The 18,905-nt window shown below is 39.5% G+C and overlaps 1 protein-coding gene across 3 annotated transcripts; it reads left to right on the plus strand.

Moving 5' to 3' along the window:
- The first annotated feature begins 2,949 nt into the window (after positions 1-2,949).
- On the plus strand, positions 2,950-17,723 carry MMADHC (metabolism of cobalamin associated D). Of its 3 annotated transcripts, XM_063341495.1 has the most exons (8): positions 3,448-3,549; positions 3,809-3,851; positions 6,088-6,232; positions 6,490-6,707; positions 9,199-9,304; positions 10,602-10,732; positions 13,680-13,766; positions 15,099-17,723. In XM_063341495.1, exons 2-8 carry the CDS (start codon positions 3,843-3,845, stop codon positions 15,291-15,293), a joined length of 891 nt encoding a protein of 296 aa, XP_063197565.1. In that variant the 5' UTR covers positions 3,448-3,549; positions 3,809-3,842; the 3' UTR covers positions 15,294-17,723. The 3 variants fall into 3 exon arrangements, with proteins under 3 accessions (XP_063197564.1, XP_063197562.1, XP_063197565.1); XM_063341492.1 differs by lacking the exon at positions 3,809-3,851 and having other exon boundaries at positions 2,988-3,549; XM_063341494.1 differs by lacking the exons at positions 3,809-3,851; positions 13,680-13,766; positions 15,099-17,723 and adding an exon at positions 13,297-13,660 and having other exon boundaries at positions 2,950-3,549.
- The last annotated feature ends 1,182 nt before the right edge of the window (positions 17,724-18,905 follow it).

Raw genomic sequence — 18,905 nt, forward strand, 5'->3', positions numbered from 1 at the left:
GAGTTTTGAAGATCTCCAAGATGGAAGAGCGGAGTTTTCGCTAGTCTTAGACATCAAAACAGCTTCTCAGAAGCCCCCCTGGCTCTTCTGCTTGCAGACCAAGGAACCCTGCAAGTCTGGGGATGGTGAAGGAGAATACCAAGCAGGGCGTGGAGTTCAGTTTTCAGGTGGAGGGTGGTGGTGACTGGGAGAGTTCCCTTTCGCAACCCTCTCGCTCTGATGTTGCTGCAGCTGCTGGGACTCTTCCCCGTGCCGCACCCCATTCAAACTGCCGGGAGGAAACCACCGGCACCAAAAAAAAAAAAAAAAAAAAAAGATAAGGAAAAAGAGCATCTCAGTAACACAACAGGAAAAGCTGGTGGTGAACTTCAGGTTTCACTGTTAAAATTATTGCAGGTTCCTGGACAGAGACTGTTTCTTCCATCTTCATGGAAAGGAGTGTCCCGTTAACTGAGCCTACGTGTATTTTTCAGAAAAGACTTTAAAATGAGGAATTACGTATAATCTTGTGTGCATTCCTTCCTCTCCCCCAAACTGAGAAAAGTAATCTCTGAGGGAAGAATTTAATCAAAGCCAGCTGCTAATTACTTTCATGACACCAGGGGAGAAGAATGTTGGCATCAGAAAGATATGGAAGATTTTCATGATTAATATTTGATAAATCTGTAATTGGATCGTTTGATTTTGCAGCCTCCTTTGAATAGAGGTAGAAACTTTATTGAAATTAATCTTTACGAATTCAGGCCACAAACTTCAGGGGATGATAACTCATTGATTGATTTGAGTATCTTGAAGTGCTAACCCTGGAGAGAAGATAAATTGGGATTGCCTAAGGACAAGTCAATACAGACTGAATGTAATCCAGAGTGCTTTCCTATTAGAGGAAATAAATTACCTTCTCTAAAGAGTTAAAGTTGAATTTCTCCAGCCTTTTTTTGCTGAAGTTCAGAGATTCAACATGAATATTTAATTTAAAAGCAAATGAGAATTAAGTGTGCTAACATTGAATTAATAAAATAGTTGAGTAGCATGCAACAGTGAGCAAATGTTCTCATGAAAAAATACGAAAATCAAAACTGCAACATTACAGTTACCCAATGCATCATATTGTTTAGAATTGGATATAGGAATTTTGTCTTGATCCTAATAAAATAAAGCAGAAATTCAGAGCATTGCAGGGCTGAATATTAGCACTATGAACAACAAAAACAACTTCTTGCTCTGATATTTAGCTATTGGGTTATGTATTGAAACCTTTAGAGCTGGTTTATGCTAATAACCCGGCAGCAAAGCAAAAAAAAATTGTCCAGAAATATCTGGTTTATAACTAAAGTAAATTAAAGGGCATGTGCACATTCACTGAGGGATCTGAACTCCCAGTCTTTTATTTTGAAGGCAAGAGATTAAAGTTCCCTTTCCTTAACCAGCATCACTGCTTTGAAAAGATAGCAAAGAAATGGCAAAAAATAAGAAAAAAGAGTCTTAATCCTAGTATAGCAATGTGGCTTGTGTGCATTTCCCCTCTACTGCCGAAGCAATACAGCTCTTTTATACTTGCTTTAAAGAAGATCCAGGTTTGGGCACCTCTCCCCTGATATTTTTAATTCAGCATTTAAACAGTTGCATTAGTATGCACAGCACTTTCCACCTATGCAAGGAGAGACGTTTTTGCCTCAAAGAACTCATGATCTAAATTAAATCACAATATTGAAAAAAGGACTAAAAAAGCTACCTGGAAACAACACCGAGTCTTAAGCTAGCTACAAAGCTTTCTCCCTTCCCCTTTCCATTGATGGCAGGATTTATGAGAAGGCAAGATACAGACAGCGATCGCCTGCGCTAAGCAAACAAGAAAGACCGAAGACAAAGATTACGAGGTTCCTCAGCACAGTGCCTGTGCAAGGCCATTCCGGACTCAGAATTAGCAAACGGATAGAGATAGCCATGCTAGAAAATCTGGAAAGACACAGCATTTAAGAAGTTATAGATTTGGTTGATACCGCACAATGGCTACAGTGTTTGAAGTGGATGAGGAAAAAGGCAAATACAAAGATAAAAAAGGAGCTAAGATGATCCTTTTCACAAGTCCACTTCAGGCCACAGGGGGATAAAAGTGTCGTGCTCCAGGTGACATTAAGAAAGAGACGATGGCAATTTGAACCCGGTTATGTCCTGGAAAACCGGTACAATTCTGCAAATGAAGAGGGAGCACGTGCAGGAACTCTTAACACATGCACAGGGACGTGGCTTTGGAATCGGTGCCCCAGCTGAGCCTCACTGACTTTGTGTAGATATTCAATAGGCATTCCGCGGGTAGCGATCCATCTATTCAGCAGAACCCATAGAGTCAGTAGGGCCCAAGACCAAACACAAACTACCTTTATACTGCCCGTTTTCCTCGGAGCAACAAAGCCTTGCCCCCAAACGCAGCTTGGAGCACCTTCAACCGCAGACGATGAGTATAGTGGAGTAAAACCACGACCCCTTCTCTTTGCTGTGGAGCAGAGAGTCCTTTGGACGGGAGAGTCCTTCTGCGCGGGGCTCCCAGCCGACTCCTGCCGCCGAGCTGCTCCCTCGCCACACAAAGGAGAACGCTTTCAACGGTAAATACACGCTTGCATTAATAAATTCTGCAGTTAGTTAACTTTGCGTAGCAGAAATTAACAGATATTTAAGAGCGCTGCCTATGGAATTACCTCAATTTGGCTCATAGCAGAGAAGTTTATTTTAAATAAAAGCCAGCTTTGTAATCAAACCTCCCCCCAGATTCCAATAAATAGGCCCAAGGAGAAAAGGTGGAAAAACGAAGCCTTTCCACAACAAAGTGGGAGAACAAAAGAAAAGCCTTTGGTCCACTGAAAAGAGGTTTTATTCTGTATTTTACTTTGTAAAACAGTTATTTGAAGAAACTACATATTGCCCTTAGAGGAACAGTTTTGTTAGCAAAAGTGGCATTTATATTCAAATTTGAGGAAACCCAGGGCCTAGCGGCCTTTCGCTGGCTGGGAAGCTCTCCCTGTATTTTCTTCAATAAAAACACCCTCTTTTTTATTCATTTTCGACTCCGTTGCACTCCCCATCCCCAGAAAGCCCCGGCCAAGGGCGGTGGGGGGAGCGGTGTACCGGCAGCCCGGCGGACATTACATGACTGACTCCTGGCGCACCCGACGGGTACTGCACCGCCGGCGAAGGACGAGCCGGTGCCGACACCGCGACCCCGAGAAGCCCCCACGCCGAGACAAGGAGAAACACCCGCTCCGGCCGCGGCGGCCCGGCCTCCCTCCGCCCGCTGTGAGAGGCCGCCGCCGGCCCCGCCGCCACACACCGCCCACCGCGCCCGGCCTCACCCCTCCGGGCCTCCCCGCCGCCCCAACCAATCGACCGCCGAGCGACTCGCCCCGCCTCTCGCTCTGCCCGCTCCCTCGGCACGCTAATCGAGGTGTCGGTGGATCGTCTCGCTTGGCTTGGCGACGGGCGGGGCGCGCGCCCGTCGCGCGGGTGCGCCGTGCCGGGGAGGGGACGGCGGCCGTCGCCATTTTGCAGGAAGAGGTGAGAGGTGCCGGCGGGGTGGTGGTCTTGCTGCCCTCGGTGTTTCTTTCTCTCCTTCCGTCGTCGGCAGCTTCGGCCGCGGGCGGCCGGGCCTGTAACGAGCGGGCAGCGCGGCGGTGGTTTGCGGGGCCGTTGTCGGGGAAGCGGGGGGCGGCCGTGAGGGGCGGGGAGGAGGCGAGGCCGCTGCGGGGCGGGAGGTGAGGGGGAAGCCCCGGTCCGGCCGGTGTCTCGGAGGCCAGTGCGTTCGCTTTTCTTCCAGAGGCCTGTCGGCGAGAGGCAGCCCGCAGTCTGCAATGGCCAATGTGAGTAACCGAGGATTAAGTCGGATCCGTTTGGTTTTGTTTATTTTTTGATGTGAGTTAAGATGAAGTGCTCGGATTCACCAGGCAGCTTTCAGACCGAAGAATAAAACACCCTTTATGGATCTAGTGTTGCCACGGTGGCATGAATAATGTATTGATTTCGACGGTGTTTTTTCCGCTCGGGTAATGCTAGATTTGTAAATATTTGCGTAAGTGAGTGCAGTCAACACGTCTGTAATTAACGCTAACATCTCCACGTTAAGTGATCCTGATTATAAGGAAAAATGCTCTTTTCTTGTAATTATGTGTCAACTATAATTGTTTACATCTGCTTTATCTATAACGTTGTCATTATGCAAAAACAAATTTTAGTAGCGCTTTTACATAATAGAAGAAAAAAGCATTCAGGTGGAATCCTCAGGCTTTTGCTGTTGTTACAGGAACCTTTTAAATCTAGCGGTGGTTTAGAACTAGACAGCTTAAAGTCTTAATCATGATTTCTCAATTTAAGTCATAAAATCAAACATGCCTTTATGTATTTGAGTCTTCATAATGTTGATAGAACTTATTAGACATTATATGTTTACGCAGAGGGGGTATGTAAAAAAACTGGTGCATACCGGCTTAGGTCCTGATACACTGAATAGCCTTTATCTTAAACATACAAACAGTAGTAGCATTATCTCACTTTTTCTGAAGTAACCTTGTTGCATACATGTTTAGTGGCAAACACATGCATAAACTTTTACAGAATCAAGAATACAGCACTTAAGGAAAATGCCTTTATGTCAGTTTCTCAAAAGAATTTCTTTCCCTCACCTGGAAAATAAAGTTTTATGAAAGCACACGTGCTATGGCAGGTGGGATTTGTATTTTCCTTAATGCACACTTTTGTGCAACTGTATTCAAGAGTATTAGTAGCTTTGTGCTAGAGTTAAGTAGTCTTTAATATTATTTTTTTTTAAATTACATTTCCAACTCTCTGTTTTGAGTGTATGAGTTATTTTTCTGTTATGTCTGTGTAAATGCATCATGAGAGTTGTCAATCTATTTTTAAAGTATAAAAAAATAGATCAGATGTTTCAGTTTAATCACATCACCTGGCAAAAACAACACAACAAAAGAAATCAGTAATAGTCGCTCTTATTACTACATAAGATAATATCTTTTGGCCTCAGAGTTAATCTTCATTGTGAGGAACTACTAGATCTTTAGAGCCCTGTTGTTGAGACCATTTGCACACTCAGGGAGATAGCGTTGCGTTGCATCATTTTCTGTTTGCTGTGTGGCTGAATCAGCTTCCGATAGAATCATCTTCAGCAGTTGCAAGTTAGGTTGACAGGAAAACTCTGTGGTGGGAAGCAGATTTTCTGGTGTACTCCAAGACCGTGGAATTCATAAAGGTTTTATGGCTTGCTGGCATTTTGCCTGCGGTACTGACCTGTTTGCAACAATGCTTGTTTATAAATAAGTGACTGTACCCAGTTTGTGAATCTGAATGACACTGGCTGCACTAAAGTTTTGCACGTGTTAAATGTTTATGGATTTTGATAACAAAAGAAAGAACCCGTAATTACCATACCTACCTGTTTTGATATGCTTATCTCCCTGTATAGTTCAGAGCTGTTGGTATGTGTAATTTGCTGGCAGAGAAGTGTGTGTAAGCGCATATGTATGTGTGCTTCTAGATGACAGCTACAAGATGTATCTATAGTTATATTATCTTGTGTCTCTCTCCAGTATTTTATGAAGTAGGAATATAGGCTGGCTAACATTTGGGCTAGCCTTCAAGACAAATGTCTGGGATATCAGCATTTACTTAATTAACAATATTTCTAGGTATTTCTGATAATCAATCCCATGATTGAAGTGTGACAATCATGGAAACAATGACATGAATGGAAATAATCATGGAAACAATCCCCATCTATAACGTAGTTTAGGTTGTGGGATTTCAGTGGTGCTATTCAAACTTTTTAAGAGTTCTTTCCTCACATGAGAAGGCCTTTCAATAAGAGTTTTTGAGGCTTTTTCTTTGCTTAGAATACTAGTACTAGTAGAATAGAAAAGTAATAAAATACTCTTAAAGCTTGATTTTACAGAAACACAGTTCATCATAATTAAAACTGTAAACTAATTATCGCATGAGGATTTCTCTTGTGATCCACAAAACTGTACTTAAACTAGTATTTTTGCTAGCAGTATGTAACACTTATTTTGATTTTTGTCTTCTCAGGTGCTCTGTACCAGAGCAAGATTGGTCACCTACCTACCAGGGTTTTATTCCTTAGTCAAAAGAGTTGCAAATCCCAAGGCTTTTTCTACAGCAGGGTCCTCTGGCTCAGATGAGCCTCATGTTGCTGCTACACCTCCTGATTTATGTAAGAAAAAAAAGCAATTTCTTTTTCTTTGCATTCGTGTGCTATCGAAACTTTGCACCCCATATAAATTTGGGAATTCTCAAGTGTGCTTTTTATGTCAGGGCCCTTACTTTTACTTGTGCGTTGTGGTTACTCTAGTTATATGTGATTGTGATCAAATACAGATATTTGTATGGGAGAGGGGTTTTCTTCTTTTTGTTTTTTTTTTTTCTTTCTTTTTAGATGTGATGACTAAAGCAAGGCCTTGACTTTTGCAGGTCCGAGAACCGTATGGCCAGATGAAGTAATGGGTCCATTTGGCCCTCAGGACCAGAGATTCCAGTTGCCTGGTAATATTGGTTTTGACTGTCACCTAAATGGCACTGCTTCTCAGAAGAAAAGCCAAGTTTCAAAAAGTCTGCCTGATATATTAGCAGAGCCTTCAGCAAGTGAAAGGCATGAATTTGTCATGGCACAATACATAAACGAATTTCAGGTAAGAACAGGCTTCATCTGTGAAACTGGTATTTCCTGTCTAAGAGAAACATAACTAATCTGTCTTCCTCTTGAAGAAAGATATTGTTGATTTTCTAGATGGTTTTGAAAGATGAACTTCAATTGGGGAGAGCGAGATATTACATAGAACCTACCTGAAGTTTTTTCTTTTAGGAGAAGGAAATATTTCGGGGTGTGGTTTTTTTGACTAAGCATTGTTTAGTGAAATAGCATTTTATTAGTGACTTAATTATATTGATATGGGCAAAGAAAACTTCAGTTTCAAGACTTGCTGTTTACTGAGTCTTTCCTTGCCTTTTATCAAATGGAATTGGTGGTTTCTTCAGTATTTCATTTAATGGATCTGGAGTTACATAGTTTGGACAGTGTTTGGATCTGCCTGCTTAGTTCTGACAGCCATTGAATTCATACAGGAGAAGCAGATCAACATACCTCAAGCCTCACAATGAGACTGCATTTTGGCAATGGCAGAGCTTGCAACGAGTCAGATGCGTTATTAACAAGCAGCTTGATAATTACTAGTGTGATTGCAGCATTTCGACAGAAGTTTAGTGCTACTAGCTGCTGACTCAGCTTTCCAGGCTCTCTGAGTTTGTGACATGCTCAGACATCGGAAGTCAGCTAGCAAATCTCCATTGTAAAAATGCTGTATAGCGTTTTTTTGTAAATGTGGCATTGTATTCTAAAGTGTTCAGAAAACGTAAGCTTCTGGTGAGCTCCCCATGTTCTGTTTTCAGCTTGTGTGGATCATACTTTCTGTTAAAAGCCCAACAGAAAATTCTAGTCTTCTGTTTGTTTCGTGCAAACCAGGTGCACTGAATGCATGTTCACTTTCCATCAAGATTCCTTGTACAATAAAATGCCTGGGGCAGCTGTTGTTGTCTGAAATGGAAGGGAGAAACTGGAAAGAGCAGAGGCAGTTTTTGCAACTGGTATTCAGAAAGCAGTCAACAAGAGTCAGTGCTGCTTCATACTGGTGGTGTTTAGGAATCCATGAACGACATTTAGCTAATAAAAATGCTAAACTACTCATCTTAGGAGAGGACCAAATTTTGAATGATGGGATCAGCTGAATACAGAAACCTGCCATAGGTTGCTGCAGTAAGCAGGGGAAAAACTCGGTGCTGCTGGAGCTCAGGCTCCAGTCCTCAAACCAGTCAGAGGAATGGCAAACTTCTCTGCCCTCTTTGTACTTGAGATTGATGCATTAGTTTAATCGGAGCAGAGTAAATGGGCCTAGCAGCCTATCAATATGAGAAAGCGGTACTGATCTTTGGAAAATGGTCATAGTCTCTTGATGATAGCATGCCTACTAAGTGTACGCGCTATGAAGTGGTGTTTAGCTGGATAGAATGGGAGTAGTATGCAAAAAATCACAATGAACCTCTGTTCTTAGTAATAGAAGCATCTTAGGAAGAGAAGGGGTTTACCACCATAACTGCATGGTTTGTCAGGCTTAAAGTACCAACTGATCTGTCCAAATTACTGCAGTCATAATGTGAGATACATATAGAAACATATGTATTGAAACTGCAGTTAATGTCTATTGTTAGTCTGTTTTCGTGTTTATTTTTTTGATGGGTTGGTTGGGGTTTTTTTGCTATTCTTGAATGCTAACTTCTAGAACAAAAATATTACCCACGCTGTTTTTATTGTAATAGTTTTCTCTAGGGAGAACTTTTGCATAAAGACAGGTGTTAGGTAGGACCTAATTATGATGTTAAGTAGTACATTTCAGTCTTAGAGAAACTTACTGAAATTCCTTGTAAATTATGGCATAGTTAGAGCTAGAAAAACTGTATTAAGGCATGCTACACCTATTACATAATAACTGGTATCCCAAAGGAGGCAGTTGTTGTTACTACCTTCTTAAGGGCTTTTTAAGCTTAAATGCTATATATCTAACTTACAGGTGCCCCGTTTATAACATAACCACAAGAATCTGGGGGGTTGGTTTGTTGTTGGTTTGTTGTTTGGTTTGGATTTTTTTAGAAACTGTAGAACTAAAAAGCTGTAAAGAATAGAAATAGTATTACTGGGAAACTTCCGCTTCTCGAGCTACAACAGCTAAAGCTGAAAATACTGGTAGTTCAGAGCTCTAGAACTGTTGTGTAACTTTAAAGTAAAGTTTTATTCTGGCTTGGGTCATGTGCTTATGTCTGAAATCTGTCAATTGCTATTGTATTGAATACTTGAGGCCATTTTTTCAAGATTTTTTTGTATTGGTTAAGGCTTTGAGGTAATATGGTTACAGTAGTACATAAAGCTTAACATTTCTGTATAGGTTTAAGCAATAGGTTGTACCTAATCTGTTCTGTTTCTACTATTTGAAAAACAAATTTTAAGTCTTACTGTAAATGATATTTCTCTGAAACTGCTTGGGCGTATCGGTGGACATTTCGTCACAAAAACATAGTCTGGTGTACAAAGTTCTTCCTGTTATATGTTAACAATTTTCATTTTTTCCTCAGGGTGCTGATGTTCCGCAGAAACAGCAAATCAATAGTGCTGAAACTTACTTTGAAAATGCAAAGGTAGAATGTGCAGTACAAGCTTGTCCTGAACTGCTACGAAAAGGTATTTTTTCACTTCTTTTGATAGCTAAGAAATTATAACCTTTAAAAATGTGAAAATATGTAAGTAGACGCTCTGATGTAACCGATGCCACAGAATGTGTAATAGAAAAGGGTAATCCAGAGTTAATATTTTACAAAAGAAAAATACATGCTATAAAATGAAAACTGAAACTTTGCTGTTGACAATACTTTGTCAGTGCCATTTAAATTGGAGATCAGCTGGGGTGGGGAGTAACTGCCGCCTGCTTCTTCAGTGTCAGGTAGATTCTGGAGCTCAGTCACTATCCAAAAACCAGTTTGTGACAAAATCAAATCTTTTGCTACTGCTTCCCAGTAAAATAGCAAACTGGAATTATGAAAGTACTGAAAGCATTGCTTTTGTATCTTTCTTTAATTTGTTCAAGAAGGAAATGATTGGAATTAAAATTGGAAAGTTTTATTCCAATTTTAAAGTCATATACTGAAAGAAAGAAGAGACTGGAGTCTGGATGAAATCTTAGTCTAGATGCTGAAGAGAACAGACTGCTGAGAGTAAGACAGATTGAACCTTTGGACCTTTAGTTTTGGAAAGTGCTTTTTCCTTCTACACTGAAAATAAGGGTCCACGAAGCCTAATTGTGACTTTGGTGCTTCACATGCATTCTTGTTTGTAGCCCAATAGATGACGTAGAGAGAGAGTCACGATGGCTTGGGCCTTCTCCTTCCCAGGGGAAGAACTGTCACAACTCATGCCTGCAGTACACTTCTCATACCGAGTCTGCTGTCATGTTCTAGGAGGAAGATCTGAGGCATTTCTGCATTCTAGACTTTGAGGCATTTAATGTAAAAAAGTCAGTGTGTATCACGTAACGTGGCTTAGCCAGAAAATAAGGGTTTTCACACCTTATGTGTGTCGAGAACTGTGTGGTGTTCAATTCAAAATATTAAACTATTACTATATTTTGTGTATTGTCTTTGCAAAGAAGTGCACTTGTTTGCAGGTTCTGAAATGTGCAGAGTAGCGGAGCTTTTATCATCTTGCAATTAAACAAGAGGTCTTGAAACAGCAAATTCCATTGCCTAGGTTGTTTTTAACAGGACCTTACCAAGGTGCATTAGTTTCCACAAAAGCAAGGCCAGCGTTTCAAACCAGCATGCTGTTTGCTGCATCTGACATGAAAAAACAAACATATATCTTGGATTTAAATGAAAGGAAGGCTCTGAAGTAGGGTCAATAGTTTGTCGAAAACTGAAAAATCGTAAGTAAAATGTAAGAGCAAGCCATAACATCCCAGTTTTGCTTTTTTTTTTCTTTTTAGACTTTGAGTCAATGTTTCCAGAAGTGAATGCCAACCGTTTAACGATATTAACTGTCACCCAGAAGACTAAAAATGATATGACTGTATGGAGTCAAGAAGTGGAGGATGAAAGAGAAATGCTGTTAGAAAATGTAAGTAGCTGGCAGTAGCACCAGCTATTTTTGTTTTCAGATGAATCTTCAGTGAACTATGCGTGTATTTTCATCCATTTGTAGCTCTGGTAATGATATATCGTATTATTTTTTAGAGCATTTTTGAGCTAATCCTGTGTTCTTTTACTGGTAAAATGGAGATAACACTTCCAGCTTTGTAGCTTTTTTGACTACTCTACACGTGTCTCATAGAACTATTAAATTCTTTAGAGTGGGGTGAGTCAAAAGTACGCTAAAATGTTGTAAAATACTACAGTAAATTGTTAAAAACACTTGATTGTTGTCCTGTTGCAGGTAAAGGGCAGCAACTATTTTCTCGCCTTATTTCAGCTTTAGTACAATGCATTTTGTAGAATTTCGCTTCTCTCTCTGTTTTTCTATGGTGTAACTAAGATTCCAGTACAGAGTCTGTCCATGAGTGTCCTTTTAAGAAGTGGTGGCTCTGAATTTTCCATTCTGATAACGGGTGTGGTTAATGCTTTTAACTTGGGTATCAGTTACATTTATTGTATCTTAACCATCCTCATGAACTTTGTCTTATTGTTCTGTTGCCACTAGAGGTCTCTCTGACAATCACTTTATTTCACAATCTTCAGATTGGTTTTTTTTTTTGTGCATGTACTCCAGCAGGTGTCGGTGTTCCCCATCGCTAGCATTCTTTTCTTAGCACCTCAAAATACAACGTTTCTACGTATTATTTGTTAAAATCTTTCTAAAACTTATAAAAAGCACCCTGCAGGACTTCCATCTGTATAGCGAGGGTCATATTAATTTGAAAATAATCTGGTAATGTCCTTGTCAATACTGTAAACTGCAAGTGTGGCCTGTGTAAAGCAGTGTAAGGGTTACCACAAAAAAAAAAAAAGGCAGTCTGAAGGATCAACATAAAGATTACACACAAATTAAAATTCCCTTCATTTTAGTGTGTTCTTCTCTTTGAATTATTTCTGGTCTGTTGGTCTTTGGCCTTGTAATCTGGTCTAATTATATGTTAATTGGCATCTTTCTTCCTTGTGCACCTCCCTGTCAAGTCTAATATAGTCATTGTAGGGGTGTTAGGATGTTGGATGTAACCTCCTGGCCTAAAGGTTACTAACAGCAAATTCACAAGAAAATGGTCTGTTTGTTTGCTTCATAGATGGTTAGAAGTAACCTTAAAAATACTAATTTAATGTGAGAGGCTTGTGCTAAAGTAATGAGGGTTACTCACAGCCAAATCTGTTTACAGTAGTGAATTTCAAGTGTTTATTAGCCTCACTCTGAGTGGTTGCTGAGGGGTTGTTACAACACTGGATCAAAAGATGTACTGTATCAGAAATGTAATGCCTAAAATCCCATCTTCAGATGGCTTAGTTACATTGGTGACTTAATTTACAATTGAAGCACAGTTAATCATCAGAGCCATCGCATATCAAAATACAGAACAGATTACTGTAAAGGATAAACTCCCCATAATTTGAACCACTAGGGAACTGAAGGTGAGTAATTCTAATAACACTTCTATAAACTTGAAACCTTGAGCTCCTAAGGGCACTGAAGTATTAACTTATTCTGAAGTTAAAAATATTTTTGTACGAGACTAGGGAATTTCTTTCACATTTTGAGGAAGCTATGTGAATTCTATTTGTGCTTTATTCTAGACCAGTGTATTCAGCTGTTCAGATTTTTGCACTTGGACATGTTTTTCTCAGAGTTCATGGATGGTTTTAGATCTCTCACGTACCTCGACTTTTGTGGGTTTTTTTTTCGCTCACCTTTGGAGGTTTCTTCGGAAGTTTTCTACGGGGCCCTGCTGTCCCTCATAACATGGGTTCAAAACTGCTGGTCTAGGTGATTAAAAGTACATAACTGAGGTCTCCTGTTCTTGCCGATTTATCTGTGGAAAAAATGTGCTGTGTAATCTGTAGGTCGTGTAATTATTTTGTGCCCTGTGTTGTGATGTCAGAATACAGGAGCACAGCTTTAAATCTACCTGGTTGAATTTTCTTCTATATCTGACAAACACATAACTGCAAGTCAACACCAAAGATTTTAAAAGACAAAAATAATAATGAAGAAAACCCCAACATAGCTTATTAAATTAGCTGATGTGAAAAGTTTGCTGAAAAAAAAAAAAAAGAAGTAGATTCTTTAAACTGTCTCTTCAGAGAAGGGAGGTTTTTGACACATTACAGAACAGGAAACTTCTTGGCATGTTACTTAATGGAAAATACTATTTTCAGGAACGTCGAGTGGTGTAATTGAAATGTGACCTACAACTTTGTTAAATAGTGTGAGAGTTTGAAATCGTCCTTCATCCTGACCACCAGTTAATTACAACAAGAGAATTGGTGTAGGTTGATGTAAATGTCAAGTGCTTATGGAACTGTTTGCTGTCATGATGCGGAACTGAAATGTTCTTTAAAACCCTTTGTAGTGTAGGAAGAACTACATAATACTGTCCTGTTGGCTGAGATAAGACCTTACAGCAAAACTATGTTTTTCATATATTTATAAAAATACATATTTCATGCTACATTTAGTGTCAAATTTGTGGAGTTTAGGTGAGATCTGTAAACTCGTGGAAATAACACAGAAATACCTGCAGTAATGGTTGACTTCTTAAAGAGGATAACAGGTATGATTGCAATCTGCATGAATAATCAAAGCAATTACATTGTTCCTTGTACGAGCTGTTAATCCATTACTGACTGGCACAAGGAACACTTTTAAATCTCATATGATTGAAGTAGCCTAATGTATGCCATTAATTCTAATCCTCTTAATATTATTAATATTTTATTGCAAGTATGCTGAATTTCTCATTTATTAGTAGAGGCCGAAAAAAACCTGTGCTTGTTCATTTTGGAATATTTTATGTGTGTTCTGATGTGTATGTAACAAAAATCCCATTTGATATCCTTCTTTCCCTTTATTTTCTGTTAAGTTCATTAATGGTGCCAAGGAAATTTGCTATGCGATTTGTTCCGAAGGCTATTGGGCTGACTTCATTGATCCATCCTCAGGACTGGCAGTAAGTTATGTGCTGTGTGGAATATGCAACGGACACTGCTGTGTTCTAACTAGCAGTGCTATTTGTGTTCTTCTTTAGGGGTTAAATCCAGCTTTTTCGTATTGCCCAAAAGCTGTTACCATAGGATAATTCCTTTCATAAATTAAGATGGGATAGTAACCCTGAGCCAGTTCCCATACTGTGTCAGCTGTCATTGCAGTTGGTATTTTGGAGAACATTGTTCAGTGATGAAGCTGAATTTTGGATAACTGTAGAAGTTTTGTGCCCCAGAGCTTTTTTTCAGTGGACAACAAGGCTGGTCATGCCCTCCCAAGGTAACCTGGTAGTCCTGACACCTATTTATACAGTTACACAGAGTTTGAAAAGGTCTCTTTGCACTCGTTAATGATATCTTTGTTATGCAGAAAAAATGAATAGCTTGTTCCTGTTAAACAGCATTGGCATTCATTATCAGATGATACCAGCTCTTTGGAGGAGTCTTAAAACTTGCAGGAGAGAATTGAGAAAGCTTCTATCAAAGCATGAACATATATGTATTTTTGTCTGAGAACTGTTAAAACCATATCATAGTTGAACGTAATCATGGCAAAGCTCAGTTTAGTGGGTTTTTATTTAAAAACACTGTGAAAGTCAGGGATTTATTGTGTCAGCAGAGGCAGCTACATTTAACAGAGTATGTTTATAAGGTGAACAGGCAGTTGAAGGTGTGTGTAGTGCTTAAAAGCTTCCCAGAAATTCCATGCGTTTAAGGAATAGTTACGGATTGATGAAGGTAGGGTTCTGTCTTTGGGCTCCAATTCAGTAGCAACAGCCTTAATGATAACCTGTTCATCAGGAGTAGGCTTTTGGTCAGAAGCTTCCTCTGGAGGTAAAGCAACTGAAATGCCTGTTTCCAATTTGCACACATTTTTTGCTCTTCAGAGCATCTTTCTTTATAGGGGCCGTATTGAAAAGGTACATGTCTTATTTTTGCTATTTCACAGAAGGATTCTATCCTTACTGCCTGTAGAAGTAACGGAGCCTTTCCAAAGCACTTGGGGTTTTTTATAGGTATGATTGATCAAACATTGAAACACACTGATACACCTTCAGCACTCTGTCAGTGGGGAAGGGAAATCTTAAAATATGGGGTACCAGTATAACCAGAAGTGCTCTGCTTAGTTTTCTGTGTAAATTTCATGAGTAAAACTGTACCTAAAATTGCCTTCAACAGATATAACTAGTACTTCTGGGCTTAGGTTTGGTTTTAAAAAAGGGTAGTTCTGACACTTAAAATGCTCTTGGAAATGTTCACGTGAAAAATTCTCTTTTTTTTTTTTTCCCCCCACCTAGTTTTTTGGACCTTACACAAACAACACTCTCTTTGAAACAGATGAACGCTACCGCCACTTGGGATTTTCCGTTGATGATCTTGGCTGCTGCAAAGTTATTCGTCATAACATCTGGGGTACTCATGTGGTTGTAGGAAGTATTTTCACTAATGCTGAACCTGACAGCCCTATCATGAGAAAACTAAGTGGAAACTAGCAGTCATCAGGGTTTCACAAGTTCTTACGACCTTTGCATTCTTTTACTTGATGATTCTCTCTAAGCATTGTCAGGAAATGCCACACTTTAAAGTATTCTTAGGTAATAAAGTAGTTGTTATTTATTTTAGTCTTTGTGAATATGTGTTCACCACACGTGACTTAGAATATTAATTGACAACATTCAAACAGATGATACCTTAATGTGCCACATGAGTTTTAAGCTGTGAGTTTCCTTCGTCTTGAATGAGTTTAAACATACATGTACATAGCTATCTGCATATCCTTTTTTAATATTATCTTACAAGCCACGCTTCTTAACCATTTTGTCTTTCAGTGTCTAACAAGTCTATGCTCTTGGTATTAAAAATCCTGATGCCACTGAAGTTTCTAGGAATTGTGCTACTTGAAATGTGGCAAAAAAAATCCAAACTGGAATTCCCAGAAAAAAATTGTTCTCCCAGAATATGGAACTTCATAAAAACTGCAGAAGTTAATGCCAGACTAATCGCTTGTTTGCTGTTCTAAAATGAGAACAATGAGATAAGCTTTCGGGGGTGCTCTACCTACAAGTGATACTTCAATAGGGGAGTGCTCACTTGATTGCTACATCCACAGACTCAGTAAAAAGTCTTAAATTATTCTAGAATCAGTCATCTCATAATGTTTTTTGCCTTTATATTGCTTGGGATTTTATTTTCTCAGTGTTAGCTAAATATATTTAATTAGTTTATATACGTAAATGTAATTTACAGTTGCTTTTGTAACTTTCTTAGGTCATTAAATACATTGTGGAAAAAAAAAAAGATAATAGGACAATGCTTGGATATCATCATTGTTTTCCTGTACTTGGGTGCAATTTAGACTTGTCTCTGTGGAATTTTGAAATGCCTGTGCAAAGAGCAATTATGATCAATTATTGCAATTATGATCAATTATAAAAATATTTCAACAGGAAGGTTTCAGTAAACTAGTCAGTCTCTTCAGGTATCGTAAAAACAATCGGGTCAGTTGAAGTTACTGGTGGAAGAACAGTGAAGAAAATTCAGTGCACCTGAAACTGTGGAGCTCTGTTGGCAGCCTCGCTGCAGAGACCAAGTAACGAACTAGATTTTAATCTCATCGCAGTCAGTTATCGGGGCTGTTTGTTAATACACCACTGCTGTAGCTCTGCCAGTTCCTGTAACAATGGGAATCCTTCAGTCTTGATTCCGTCAAAATTTAGTGCAACTTTTGTCTGGAAAATGGCTATACAAGATAATGATCTGTCTTCCTGTCAGATAGGTAGGGGTTTTAATCATTGTGTCTTTTGCCAATGTGAACTAACCAATGTGGATTTGAAACTTGTTCTACGTTTGTATACTACTCTGTTCCCTACTCAGGGTCTAAGCCAGTTATCACCAAAGTCTTTTTATCGGCTTCAATGGGTTTAGAACCAGATCCTTTACCAAGTGCCTGTACCTGTCCTTGTTAAGGATTGCTGCAAGCCCATAACTCTGCTGGATCACGGAGGTGGAAGTGAGGAGGACTTTCTGCTGAAGAAGTGAGTGCTGTCTACTCTTAAGTAGACAGAAATTACTAAGCCAGCAGCAATTCAGAGATTATCTTACTCCCCTACCATCGTCATCACTGTTGGCTCTAGGCTGCGCACATTCCAAGGTTGAAGTGTATGGCTGTTGAGGCAGGATTTGTTTATCGCTTTGTTGTGGAATTTGTGCTGTATTTCCAGAGCCCAGGTCCTTGACCTCCTCTCTACTGTCCAAGAAAGCTGTATTACTTCAAAGTCTTTCATTGATTTCCCCCCCCCGCCCCCGATCAAGAGGATTAAAAAAGCTTGAGAAGCTGCACTGTGTCTTGTCTGTTTGCAAAATACAATTATTTTGCAGAACACAAATTAGCTCATTTGATAAAAGAGGCTTAGTGTCTCCCTGGACTATTCTCCACTGTTGTGGAGAACTTTGTTGGATAAGTATTAGAAAAATAAATTCTGTGAATGGTTCACATATATTTTAACTACATTGAAGACTCTTGATGCTATCTTTTCTTTAGGTGACTGTGCTGTTCTTGCCTTTCTCTTTTTTATAAGGGGTGGGGGCTGTCAGACAGCTATGCAATTCAAGCTTGGGATGCTAGTGTTTGAGTTCGTATCCATTACAGTTTCGGCCTGGAAAGGGCTTTTACAGTGGCTTTTCAAATGGCTTCAACCCAAGGCAAAAATCTCACTGAAGATAACGGTGAGTTTTGCCTTGACTCTGCTAATACTAATGTTCCATAACAGAATTTGAGGGGAAGTATAATTTCTCGGTATTTTTCTAAGTAAGATTTTCTCATACATTTTTGATTCCAGTTCAATTTCCCTCACAGCAGAAGAGCTATACTGTGCCTTAATGAACTTGCTACTATGAAATAAAAGTTCTTGAATGCAGTGTGATTAACTGTACTTCTGATAATAAAAAACAAAACAACTTTCAGTGTTACACAGTTAATTCCTTTCTAGAGTAAAGAAACAAACATGTGAGAAGAGCTGTTATATGTGAGATCACATATCTTTCCTTGAACAAGATTACTGTTCTGTGGGAAGTACTATTTTTCTTAATGTGGAGAGGCTATTTCTAAAGTTAGTTACTACCAAATATAACACAATTTATTGGTTTTGCAAGAAATTCCACAAAAACTTATGTGAAGTGGTGGTGGTGAGCATCACAAGAGCAGTGCTATCTTTGTGTAGTTGCATTTGCAAGCACGTTAGTATACATGGAGAATAGGCTCAAAATTATGCAAGTCTAGATGTTGTTTGTAGTAGTCAAAAGGCTAAAAAAAATGTTACGGGTGAATAGGTGCCCTAAGTTATGAGGTCTTTCCACAGAATTCCTAGTAAAGGAAAAAAATTACAGAGTTGTCTTTTTCTCTCTCCTAAAATATCTTCGTACTACTCTTACGTGATCTGTTATCCTGGTGAAGTTCTACACCACTATAGTCTCCTAAATAGCTGGTGGTGTCACTGCTAAGGACGGCAGGGGTGGCAGGATTTTAAGTTACAAAAATAAATTTGAAACCAGGCTTAAAAGTTTGGTAGGGATAAATTCACAGGATGAGGTGTTGAGGGAAAGGGGCAGTTTCTGCTTGCAGTAAGTGCAAAGCTTACGTGGGTTTCAGTGCCATGAATGTTCATATTCAAGCTGTGCTACAGTAAGAGCTAAGTGTAGGAGTTGTGTAGATTTCGTGGTTGAAAGGACAGAAGTACGGTGTTTTAACAGATTGAGGATTGTGTACGGAGGAATCTTCCAAATCCTCATCCACTTTGGTTCAGTTCAGTGAATTCATTGATTCGTTTAGGACACATCCTCATTTAACAGTAGAGGTTTTAGAACTTGGCTTTATATCAGTCACAAGTGATGTTCCCCTGGGCTCAGTATTGGCGCCGGTTCTGTTTAATATCTTTATCGATGATCTGGGTGAGGGGATCGAGTGCACCCTTGGTAAATTTGCAGGTGACACCACGTTGGGTGGGAGTGTTGATGTGCTTGAGGGTAGGATGGATCTACAGAGGGATCCGGACAGGCTGGATCCACGGGCTGAGGCCGAGGGTATGAGGTTCAAGAAGACCAAGTTC

This window comes from Chroicocephalus ridibundus, chromosome 7 (assembly GCF_963924245.1).
Source record: "Chroicocephalus ridibundus chromosome 7, bChrRid1.1, whole genome shotgun sequence".
Lineage (NCBI taxonomy): Eukaryota > Metazoa > Chordata > Aves > Charadriiformes > Laridae > Chroicocephalus > Chroicocephalus ridibundus.